We start from the raw sequence: 12,816 nt of genomic DNA, 5'->3' as shown, positions 1-12,816 counted from the left end.
AAATAATAAGTAAAAATATATAAAAAAGAATTCTCAATGTTCTTTTATAGTTTGTTTCTTTTTCTTTTTTTGAGACAGGGTTTTCTTGTATAGCCTTGACTGTCCTGGAACTTTGTAGACCAAGCTGGTCTCAAACTCAGAGATCTGCCTGCCTCTGCCTCACAATTGCTGGGATTAAAGTCATGCGCCACCACTGCCAGGCTTTTTCATAATGTTCTTATTGAAACGAGTCTTGAGTTTTACTAATAAAATTTCATGTGGATAGAAAAATTTCCTCCTTCTTTGGGAGGTGAAAGACAGTGTCTTATTCTGTTGGCCTGAAATCTTGGGCTACAGGGGTCTTTTATAGGCTCAAGCCATCACTGTACTCACATTTAAAAGTATTCAATTTTGAAGTCATTCTGCTGTTTTATTTCTATAGCAATCTATATACCAGAGCCATTAAGGCATATACATTGATAAGATAGCTCGGGTGTAAGAGTGAACTTTTTAAAAATGAAAATGGTGCCAGGCAGTGGTAGTGCAGGCCTTTAATCCTAGCACTCAGGAGGCAGAGGCAGGCAGATCTCTCTTAGTTCAAGGCTAGCCTAATCTACAAAGAGAGTTCCAGGACAGCCAGAGCTTTTTATTACACAGAGAAACCCTGACTCAAAAAAAAAAAAAGAAGGAAGAGACAGAGGGTGGGAGGGAGGGAGGGAGAGAGAGAGAGAGAGAGAGAGAGAGAGAGAGAGAGAGAGAGAGAGAGAGAGAGAGAGAGAGAGAGAATAATATTTTGGGGCTGGAGAAATGGCTCATTGCTATTGCAGAGGACCCAGGTTTGGTTCCCATCACCCAAATGATGGCTTACAACCATCTGTAGCTCCAGTTCCAGGGAATCAGACACCTTGTAGGCACTAGGCATACACAAGGTGTACATACATGCAGGCAACACACACACACACACACAAAATAAAAGTAAATCTCAGAAAAAGAAAATGGTATTTGTCATCCAGTTTAAGAAATCCCAGCACTTGCGAGGCAGAGGCAGGTGGATCTCTGTGAGTTCAAGGCCAGCCTGGTCTACAGAGCAAGCTCTAGGACAGGCTCCAAAGCTACACAGAAACCCTGTCTCCAAAAAAACAAAAGAAAGAAAGAAAAGGCTTAATTAGCAGTGTTATTGAGTGTAGACATTTGGCATGGGGATGAATGAAGAATAGAAGAGGGAGAATCTATTAATTTGGAATGTAAAAGTAGCTCCTTTCCTTGATGAGAATCAAACTTAGGACACGGGTGGTAACCAATTGCTCTTCCACTTACCTATATATCCTAAATAGTTTGATTTGGTTTTGGTTTTTTGATACAGGGTTTCACTCTGTGGCCCAGGATGGTCTTGAACTTGAGAATCCTCTTGCATGCCACAATTAGCAGTTTGAACCAACATGACCAGCTCAAAATAGCTTTCAGAATTGAGCTGGCAAATACTATATTCCTATTTGTAGGTATAAATTATTTTGTTCTGAGATTAGAATATGGGAAGTGTTGGTAGAATTCACAGGTTAGATTTGATTGTATTATTCAGGATTTCTTTCTTATCTTGTTAATCATTAGGAAAAGAAGTTTTATTGCTGATGCAAGCACTAAACACTCTTTCAACCCCAGAGGAGAAGTTGGCAGCTCTTTGTAAGAAATATGCTGATCTCGTGAGTATTCAGTCACAACTGCGAGGGCCATAAAAATATAACAGAATATGTGTGTATGCTTGATAGGCTTTTTAAAATATAATTTTGATGTATCTTAAAATGTAAAATATTTTATGCAAAATTTGTAAGAGAATCTGATTTCTTGAGGCCTTTTTTTTTGTTGGTTTCATGATTTTATTTTGTTTTATTTATTTATTTTAGAGACGAGTTTTTTTTTTTTTTTTTTTTTTTGTTTGTTTGTTTTTTGTTTTTTTTTTTTGTTTTTCGAGACAGGGTTTCTCTGCAGCTTTAGAGCCTGTCCTGGAGCTAGCTCTTGTAGACCAGGCTGGTCTCGAACTCACAGAGATCCGCCTGCCTCTGCCTCCCGAGTGCTGGGATTAAAGGCGTGCGCCACCACCGCCCGGCTTAGAGACGAGTTCTTGCTATGTAGTATTGGCAGGCCTGGAACTTGCTATGTAGACCGGATTGGTATTAAATAACCCATAGTTGTCAGCCTGCCTCTGCCTTTTCTGTGTTGGTATTAAAGGTATGTGCCAGCACACTGAGTGACTTTTTCTAGTACAGAGAGAAGACCATAGTGCTAAGCTGTGGTATAGACAGACCTTTTCCTTTCCTTTGTCTTTGAGGGTCTGGTTTTATTGTGCATGCCAGTCTTCAGCTTCTGGGCTCAAGTGATCCTTCTGCCTCAGTCTTCTGAGTAGTTGAAACAAGCATGTGCTGACTGGCACAGATTTTCTAAAACTCAATGCTGCTACTATTTAGTGTGTGTGTGTGTGTGTGTGTGTGTGTGTGTGTGTGTGTGTATGTGCGTGTGCGTGTTGCATGCCTGTAACTCCAGGACTTGGGAGGTAGAGGCAGGAGGATTAGGAAGGAGTTCAGTGTCATAGGGAGTATGAGGCTAGACTGGAATACATACATAAGACCTACTCAAAAAAAGTTTTTTTGAAATAGCATTGGTTGTTCTGGAACCTGATATATAGACTAAGCTGACCTTAGACTCCTTTTATAACCCAGATGTTGAGATAACAAGTGGTAAGGCACTCTCTCTCTTTCTTGTGTGAGATACAAATGTGCCAAAGGTCAGTGGAAGGACATTGGGTCTTTCCCTTTTATTGTCTTGAGAATAGGGTCTTTTACTGAAGCTGGAACTAGTGATCCTCTTGACACATACCTCCTCCAAATAACACAGGGTTATAACTATCTACTTTTTATATGTGTACTGGGGGTTTGAACTAATATACTTGCACAAAAAGCACTCTTACCCCACTGAGTACTTTTGGGATGAGTTTCTCACAACATGAAAAGCATTATCAAACATGTACAAGCTAGGCTCAGCAGTTCAGAATGTTTACTGCTCTAGCAGATGACATGGGTTGGATTTTTAGCACCATGTAGTCCCTCACAATTTCCTGGAATTTCAGTTTAGTCAGTTCCAGGACGTCTGATACCTCTTCTGAGTCCGGTGGGTTCCTGCATGCTGCATGTGGTGCACATACATACACTTGGGCGGGCATGCATATATACACACAAAATTAGATATTTTTTTAAGAATTTACACAAATTGTCTGGGCGTGGTGATGCACACTTGTAATTCCAGCACTTGGGAGGCTGAGGCCAGAGCATTGCTGTGAGTTTGAGGCCAACCTAGGCTATACAATGAGACTTTGTGTCCAAAAAAAAAATGAAAAACAAACAAAAAATTGGGCCAGCAAGGTGACTTAGCTGCTAAAGGTACTTACTGCCAAGCCTGATGAGTTGAGTTGGTTCCCCAGGACTCACATGGTAGGAGAGAACTGATTCCTATAAGTTATCTTCTAACCTCCACAGGCATGTTGTGGCACATACACATACACACAATAAATAAATGAATAAATAAAAATTGTAGAAATTGGTCTTACTGAAATTAATATGTTCCTTCCATAAATATCTTAAAGACTGGCCTGTTAGCGCAGACTTGTAATGCCAGCTATTCAGGAGACTGGGCCAAAGCATCACAAGTTCAAGGGTTATATTGGCAACTTAGTGAGACACTGCCTTAAAATAAATCAACAAAAAAGGGCTGGAGATACTGCTCAGTGGTCGTGACGCTGTCCCAGGTTCAATCTGTAGTACCAGAAAAAAAAGAATTCAAAGTACCTTAAAAGATGACATTACTAACCTGGAACATTTCCAACAGAGTAAGACTTAATACAACAATATCTGAAGCAGGCTTAGGGATTAAGAGCCCCTAGCTGCTTGTCCAAAAGACTTGGGGTTAGAGTCCCAGCATCCACATGGCAGCTAACAACCTGCTATAATTACAGTTCCAAGGAATCTGATGCCCTCTTCTGGGCTTTGTAGGTACTACATAAATATTGTATATGTGCAGCAAAATGCCCATACACATAACATTTTACTAAGTATATCTGAAAGGACATCTAGGACTAAGGATGTATAGCTCAGTGGTAGGGCATTTGTCTTACATGTCCAAGGTCTTGTATTCAATCCCTAGCACAGTAAAATAAAAATGGAAAAAATGAATACCTACAAATATGAAAGGAAAAAACAAAAGAACAGTGGAAAGCAAGGCAGAAGATAACAAAGAGGTATGACATAAAACTAGAAAACCAAGATACAAAGATCATTTAGCCTAATGGGCCATAAAGACATGTAGATGTATTAACTTCGTATAGTGGTCAGAGAGGAAGACCACAATGAAATGCTATATCCCTCTCTCCCTCTCTTTTCAAGACAGACTTTCACTATTTATCCCTGGCTGGCCTAGAATTCAACAGAGATCTACCTGTGTTTGTCACTGCCTCCTGAATGCTGTAATTAAAGGAATGTGCTATCGTGTCTGATCTATTTTATGTTTCTAACATGGGAAAAATGAATCTTCATATGACTTACAGAGAATAGATTTGCGTGGTTTCTTGTCTCTTTTCCTACTTGTTTAAGAAATTATTCTTAATTACCTATTTATGTGTGTGTTTGCACAGAAGCCAGAAGAGGGTTTCAGATCCCCGGAGCTGGGATTATATTATAGGCAGTTTTGACCTTCCTTACATGGGTGTTGGCAATAGAACTAGGGTCTTCTGCAAGAGCAATATGTACTCTTAACCACTGAGCCACCTGTCCAGCCCCTGCATGATCTTTTGTACAGTGCTGTTGGGTGTACAGATTTGCTAGCCACTCTGAAAACACAGTTTAATAGTGCCATATGAATTCAACATCTAGAAGGCAGCACCCTGGAGAATTTCATATATATACACTATATATAATATATATATATATGTCATATATATATATCATATATATATATATATATATATATATATATATATATATATATATATATGAAACACACAATTATGTAGCTAGTGGGCTATATCCATCCAAAGCCTGTTTTTTTTCTGAACTGTCCACAAGTAAGAGTAAGTTTGCAGTCTGTTTAAAGAATACATGATGGCTGGAGTGGTGGTGCATACTTTTAATCCCAGCACTATGCAGGCAGCTGGACCTCTGAGTTTGAGGCCAGCCTGGGGTATATACATAGTGATACCCTGCTCAAAAAGAGAATACATGAAGCGGGGCGGTGGTGGCTCACACCTTTAATCCCAGCTCTTGGGATGCAGAGGCAGGCAGATCTTTGTGAGTTCAAGGCCAACCTGGTCTACAAAGCAAGTTCTGGGACAGCCAGGGCTGTTACATAGAGAAACCCTGTCTTGAAAAAAATTATATATGTATATGTGTGTGTGTGTATACACATGAATACACACACACACATATATATATGAATACATGATAAGCTTTGGGAAAAGGAAGTGGCTTCTCATTGGCATTCAGCAGTTCTTATGACTGCCTACACCCTGTACCTATTTAGCCAGAATGGAGCATGTCTGCACTATACACATGTACTGCAAGAAGATATCAGGATCTCAAAAGAAGAGGAATAAGGAATATAAGCTGATGTGTGTGTGGGATGCGCTTCTCTGTTGACTCATTTGTCAGTAACATGTCCCTGCTAGACATGGAACATGGCTTTCTGGCTTTCAAAACTAGCTAGCTGTTAGAATCTCCATTACTATGAAGTTGCCATAAATGTTGCTGACTTGGATGTGGGCTCCATCTGAGCTGTGCTGCACCATGTCTACAGTGTGCTGTATGTGGAGTTGGTCCTGAACAATCCTCTATGCCTGCTGGGACTAACTGCCAAGTGAGCTTTCATTCCTGGCTAGATTATTTTTTCAGCTCTTTGCCCTTCTCTCTTGGAGTCAGCTGAAACACCTACATCACCCCCAGAAGAATCTATGAATGCCTGAGTCCTTGACTTGTGGCATTATGTCTCCCCAAATTTTCAACCTGAAGGTCCTCAATTCCTGCCTTTAAGTCATTAGAATGAAACCTACAGGAATCCTTTCCAGTTTTATCCCCACCTGACTATGAGAGAAGTATATATTTTTTTTAACATGGCAGGGTACATGCCAACAGTATTGTTGAGTTGTAGCAATATAATCCAGAATGTGGCATCCCAGAATCACCATGTGGCTGCTTAGTGTAAATTAATGGAAATTATTAAAGAAAGCAAAAATATCAGTTCCTCAGTCAACAATGAAAAACAAAGTGTTTTTGCTTTTAAAAATTTTATTTAGGACTACACAGATGAAATAACATAGAAAGGACAAAAAGGATTAGTGAACACTGGGTTGTGATGGTCCTAGAGTAGAGGTGGTTGGCAGTAGTTCAATCTGACTCTTCAGCCTCTGAAATTATATTGCCATGCATAGTCCATAGTAGGGCAACTTAAATATTATGCCAAACCAGCAATTCTTCCTGGAGGAATTTCTGTAAAAGTGTTACTATCAGTAAGCAGATAGTTTGGTAGGAGTTTTTGGTTAGTTGGTTTGGTCTTTTACAGACATAGTTTTATTTGTCCCAGGGTATTCTGGAACTCATTATGTTGCCAAGGATGTCCTTGAACTACTGATCTCCTTGCCCCCATTACCCTCCCAAGTACTGGGATTGCAGTCATGAGCCACTATATCTTTCTACAAGGTTTAGTGCATTTTGAAAAGCCACAAGATGGCACTCTTGTTCTTTATGACTGCATCAGTTTCTTCAAAGATGTTCAGAAGGTTGGTAAGGCTGCCATCTTATCTGTTAGTGTGGATGTCACCTTGAAAGGGATTCATTTTATTCAAACCTAAAATTGTAACAATTCATACAGAGAACCTGAGTGCTGCTTAAAAAGTTCTAAATTTAGTTCAGTAATATGTGGATATTTTAGGGGAAAAAAATTTCAGTATTGATTCCTAAACACCAGCTTTTATGTGTGTGTGTGTGTGTGTGTTTATGTGTGACAGAAAGAGTGCTGATACTTGAGTGCCATAATGTGCATGTACAGATCAGAGGACAACTTTCCAGAATGAGTTCCAAGGATTGAACCCAAACTATAAGGTTTGCGTGGCAAGCCTCCTCCCAACCCCAGCAACCTTATTGTGCTGATACAACATCAGCTTCTTTTATAATAAAAATAAAGACAAAAAGCACAATAATCCTGTTTTTTTAATTAAATTTTTTTACTTTATCTATATGGGTATTTTGTCTGCATGTATGTCTGTGTACCGTGCATGTACCTGGTGCTCTTGGAGACCAGAAGAGGGTCTCAGATCCCTGGGGACTAAAATTACAGACAATTGTAAGCTGCCTGTATGTCCTAGAAATTGAAGCCAGGGAGTTACAGATAGTTAAGAGCATCGTGTAGGTTCTAGGAATTTTACCCAGGTCTTCTAGAGAGTAGCCAGTGCTCTTAATAACCACCGAGCCATCTCTCCAGTCCCAATAATCCCTCTTTTATTTCGGCAAATCTTAATAGAAGGAAGGAGTCTATAGACAGATAGCTACCCAAGAAGCAGAAACTCAAGAGATGCTCGCTTTGCCAACTAAGTTACGAACCCAGAACATGAAACTTCTGGACAAGAAATAGATCACTTCATAGGATTATAGCTGGAAATTGAGGAGCCTAAATTGCCTATGAATCACTGATTTGAAACCAGAAAGATCTGTAATTAGTCTCTGAAGTCAGTCAAAGGTAACAAATCAAGGTTTGCAGGTCAATGTGGAAAGTTTCAAGATTCCAATTCCCACCACACTCTGTACTCTTGGGCAATTCTTGGGCTGATATAGTTATATAAAATTTGGATAATAAAGTGGAACTTGAATATTGCAAGGTTGTTCTGAAGATGAAGTATATCTAAATGGCTGAAGAAAGATTAAGGTCATTTTTGTCTACACTAAATTGTTTACCTTCCTTACCACTAGAACAGAGAGATATTGGTAGTGTCGCATAGCATGGAACAGTTTGAATAAAATTATATGATACAGTATTACCCCCCTCCTGCATGCCCTATGATTGGGTGATGCTAGGGATGGAACCCTGCCCCAGTGTTACATGTGGGAGGCAAGTGCTCTTCACTGAGCGAGCTATAACTTAAGCTCCCAGTATTTGGCACACACTGAATGCATTATCTGAGGAGGCCAGAAGAGGGGATCAGATCTTCTGGAACTAGAGTTACAGACTGTCCTGGGAACTGAACTCTACATCCTTTGCAAGAGAAGCAGCAAGCACTCTTAACCACTAAGTCATCTCTTCAGTCCAATAGTTGGCTTCTTTTGTATTGAAAGGCTCATATTGTAGCCCAGGCTGTGCTGGTACTCATTATGTATCCCTAGGCTGGCCTTGAAATCATGGCGATCCTTCTGCCTCTGCCTCCCTGAGTGCTGGGATTAGACTGGGCTCATGATATCTGAATATTCAGCTTTATTGAATAAAATGTTTGTGATGCTCACATTTTTTCCAGGACCTTCATGCTGGGCAATGAACATTTTATTTTAAAAAAAATTAAAATGTCGTGTGTGTGTGTGCGTGTGTGTGTGCGTGTGTGTGTGTGTGTGTGTGCGCGCGCACACCCCCATGCCAATGGGAGTCAGAAGAGTGTGATGGATCCCTTGAAGCTCTCCAGCTTATAGGCAACCATGAGCCACCTAATATGGGTGCTGGGACCTGAACTGGTCCCCTGAAGATCAATCAGTAAGTGCTCCTAACTGCCTAGCCACCCCTCCAGCCCTGGCTCTTAGTTGAGTTTGGTGGCACATGCCTATAATCTCAGGTTGAGGCAGGAGGATTGAGGGATGTAGACCAACCTGGGCTACATAATGAGTCTAAAAAAGAAAATTGCATAGTGAGTCTAAAAAAGAAAATTGATTCTTCTAGCATTCACTGAGGTACTGAGGGGCTTTTTATATGTTTCCTGAATGTAACGTACTTGATAATTTTAGCTGGAGGAGAGCAGAAATGTTCAGAAACAAATGAAGATTCTGCAGAAGAAGCAAGCCCAGATCGTGAAAGAGAAAGTTCACCTGCAGAGTGAACACAGCAAGGCCATCTTGGCAAGAAGCAAACTGGAGTCTCTTTGCAGAGAACTTCAGCGTCACAATAAGACCTTAAAGGTTAGTTTATTTATTTATTTTTTTCTATTTTACAGAAATAATGTTCTCAACTGATTTTACAAGAGGTCATCTTGTATCTATTTGAAATCTGAAATCTGTGCCTACCCAGAAACGAGATATGAGCCTTTCTGGTTTGCTTGGGCTGATGCTTCGTATGAGACAATATAATGTGAGACTGATAGAGTAACACTGTGTGTTAAATGTGGGTTTCCTGTTCAAAAAAGGAATTCCCTCATTCCCTCATATTTTGGTCACAGGGAATAAGTAAACATTGCAATCCCCACTCTCTAGCTTCCTTTTTAAAAGGTTTTATTTATGTGTATGGTGTTTTGCCAGCTTGTATATGTGTGTACCATGTGTATGGCTAGTGCTGAAAGAGGCCAAAAGAGGGTGTTGGATATGCTGTGTGAAGTAAGTTACTGATAGTTATGAGCCACTATCTGCTAGGTGCTGGGAACTAAATGAACATTGTTCTCTGCAAAAGCAGCAGTGCTCTTAACCACTGACCTATCTCTCCAGTCCACCCACCCCCCTCTTGAAGCCATGGTTTAGGAAGCCCAGAGTTGCCAGTTTTCTGTAGAGCACTAAAGTAGTTGCCATGAAATGAGAAACTGGTAAATTTAGAATCAGTGTTGTGAGAAAGGAGCACTGCTGAGCACTAGGTGGATATCAGGGCTGAACTGCCCAAGTTCCGTGGCCATTCCCAGGCACTGAATACTTTTGGCAGTTGCACGTAGATCTTGGCAGATTATACAGGAAGAGTGAGCAGATACGCAAAGATGACTTGGTATGCATGGAGGAAGAGAAAAAAGAGCCATGAAGCCTGTCCTTGCATACAACAGAGTAGGATTTTGAGCTGGAACTCTGAGCAAATGCCCCATCTCTTACCTACATCCCAGGGACCGAGATACAACAGCACTTAGGACATGGATTTTTAACCAGATAGGAATTAACGTTTGCTTCCTTTTAAGATTTTATTGAGGAGGGAGGGGGGGAGATGTGCACACACACAATCACAGTGAGAACCTGAATCTCTTGAAGTTATAGGTGGTTGTGAGCCACCTGATATGGATGCTGAGGACTGAACTTGTGTTCTGTAGGAGAGCAGTAAGTGCTCTTAACCCCTGAGCCATCTCTTCAGTCTTACTATTGATCCTTTGTATTTATTTTACTTAAAAAAAGATTTATTTATGTGTATGAGATTTTTGCCTGCATGTATACCTGTGTACCAGTAGATAGCTGGTGGCTACGATCAGAAGCAGGCATCAGAAATGGGAATTACCCTGAACTGGGAGTTATGGATGGTTGTAAGCTACCACGTGGGTGCTGGGAATCAAACCAAGGTCCTCTTAACCACTGAGCTATCTCTCCAACCCTGAACCTTTAAATAAGATACCTTTTAATAAGATACCTAGGCTAACAGTGTGCGCCTGAAATCACAGCTACTTAGAAGACTGAGGCCAGAAGTATTGCAAATTAAGACCTGCTAGGCTACAGAACAAGTTCAAGGCCATCCTGGGCAAAATTAGATCTTGTTTCAAAATGAAAAATAAAAATTGGACTGGAGATATAGCCTACTCACTTGCCGAGTATGCTCAAAGCCCTTGTTTCAATCCTTTTAACTTACTTCTACTACCCCCAAATTAAAACTTAGGAGGCATTTTTCCCCTATAACTAGTTGTTTTGAATGGAGTAGTAAAATTTACATTTGAAGGTAAGCTTTTTAAAATAAGGATGCCATTGGTCTCTTGACCTCTTAAGAGAGGTGTGGCCTAGAAGGTAAACTGAAGGAGGGTTGTCTGCTCAGACGCATCTAAGTTCATTTCTTGTGTGGTTATCAAGAAGCCTGTTCTAGGAGACAGTCAGTTGATATAACTGGGACTCTATATCTCATTACTCTGTTTTTTTTTTGTTGTTGTTGTTGTTTTGTTTTCAAGACTAGATTTCTCTGTATAACAGCCCTGGCTGTCCTGGAACTTGCTCTGTAGACCAGGCTGACCTCGAACTCAGAGAAAGTTTCTGATCCTAAGTAAGGAGGACAGATTGTACTTTAGAAGCAATGTTTCAGGGCAGTCGCAGCAGCTTTTCTCCCTCTCCACATGCTAGGCAAATGCTTTTTTACCAAGCTACATTTCTAACCTTTTTTTTTTTTTTTGGTATGTGTGTCCATTTGTGTGTTGGGGGTAGTAGAGTAAGTTTGCATGTGGAATCCCTCCAGAGCTAGGATTACAGGCACAGGCTGCGATGCCCTACTTTTTATGTGGGTGCTGGAGATTTGAACTCAGTTCCTTAGGCTTGGGCAGCAGGTATTTACCAACTGAACTATTTCCCCTACCCTGTAGTTTTTGTTTGAGACAGGGTCTCACTAAGTTGCCCAAATTGTTCTTTAATTCACTCTTTAAGCCCAGACAGGCTTTGAACTTCTCAGCCTTGAATAGCTGAGGTCACGGGCCTGGCAACAGCAGCTTCTTTGAGCATTTTGCCCATGGGTGTACTATTAACAAAAATTCCTTTGGGTATTAGGAAGAAAATATGCAGCAGGCAAGAGAGGAAGAAGAGCGACGTAAAGAAGCAACAGCACATTTCCAGATTACTCTAAATGAAATACAAGCCCAGCTGGAACAGCATGACATACATAATGCCAAACTCCGACAGGAGAACATTGAACTGGGAGAGAAGCTGAAGAAGCTCATTGAGCAGTATGCATTGAGGGAAGAGGTAATATCATTTAATTGCTTTCCACAGCTTCTCACTATTAGTAGTAACTTCTCTGTTTACTTTAAAAGTATTGTTACAGGATGTTTTAGAATTCTTTGTGTATAGTATAAGGTGGGTTTATTGACTAGGGAAAGGGTCAAACCATTACATAACCAGAAAGATTAAATGAGAATCTATCTGCATGAATAGGCAAGAGAATTTCCAGTTTTGTTAAATACTAGTTCCATGAAGTACTAGAAGATGTCAATTTTCACATTCTTTTCTTATCTGGACTAATAATGAATAAATGCTTGGCCCCAGAATACTCTGCATCTCAAGACATTTGTGATAATCTATAGCCATTTCATTACATCTGTGTCTCGGGTTTATGTTTGTTTTTGATTTTTTTTTCCTGTTGATATTGGGTTGTGCTTATTGCCCTGGGTGGCTTCCAATTCATGGGCTTAAATAGATTTTCCTGTTTGAACAACCCAGCCCAGCTTTTACATTTATAAAGTATTTTTTTAATGGCGTTTCTCTGTGTAACAGCCCTATCTGTCCTTGAACTAGCTCTGTAAACCAGGCTAGCCTAAAACTCAGAGATCTACCTGCCTCTGCCTCATGAGCAATGGGATTAAAGGCATGAGCCAACATTGCCTAGCAACAACTAATTTTTTAGGTTTTTGCACTGCTAGGGGTCAAATCCAAGGCCTTGGCCATACTATATGAACTTTCTGTTCCTAACCTAGCTACCCTCAACCCTATTTTTTATTTATCTGTTAGTGCTGGGATCAATCCCATGAACCTTATGTATGCTAAGTATGTTTCATCATTGAACTTATGTCCTGGACCTCTTTCTTTTTCTGTTTTTGTTATTTTAGGTATGGTCTTTTTCTGTGGCCCAGGCTGCCTTGAAACTCCCTATATTCCTGCCTGGCCTGGAACTCATGGC

At 40.4% G+C, this 12,816-nt stretch overlaps 1 protein-coding gene across 1 annotated transcript in view; it reads left to right on the top strand.

Moving 5' to 3' along the window:
• Txlng (taxilin gamma) overlaps positions 1–12,816 on the top strand; it is a 51,821-nt gene that overhangs the window by 26,558 nt on the left and 12,447 nt on the right. Inside the window, exons 3-5 of the mRNA XM_038316403.1 lie at positions 1,588–1,679; positions 8,997–9,167; positions 11,691–11,885. Of these exons, the coding sequence (XP_038172331.1) occupies positions 1,588–1,679; positions 8,997–9,167; positions 11,691–11,885 (458 nt within the window). The remainder of the gene's footprint in view (positions 1–1,587; positions 1,680–8,996; positions 9,168–11,690; positions 11,886–12,816) is intronic.

The sequence above is a fragment of the Arvicola amphibius genome, chromosome X (genome assembly GCF_903992535.2).
Source record: "Arvicola amphibius chromosome X, mArvAmp1.2, whole genome shotgun sequence".
NCBI lineage: Eukaryota > Metazoa > Chordata > Mammalia > Rodentia > Cricetidae > Arvicola > Arvicola amphibius.
This window is presented reverse-complemented; position numbering and strand designations above follow the sequence as displayed.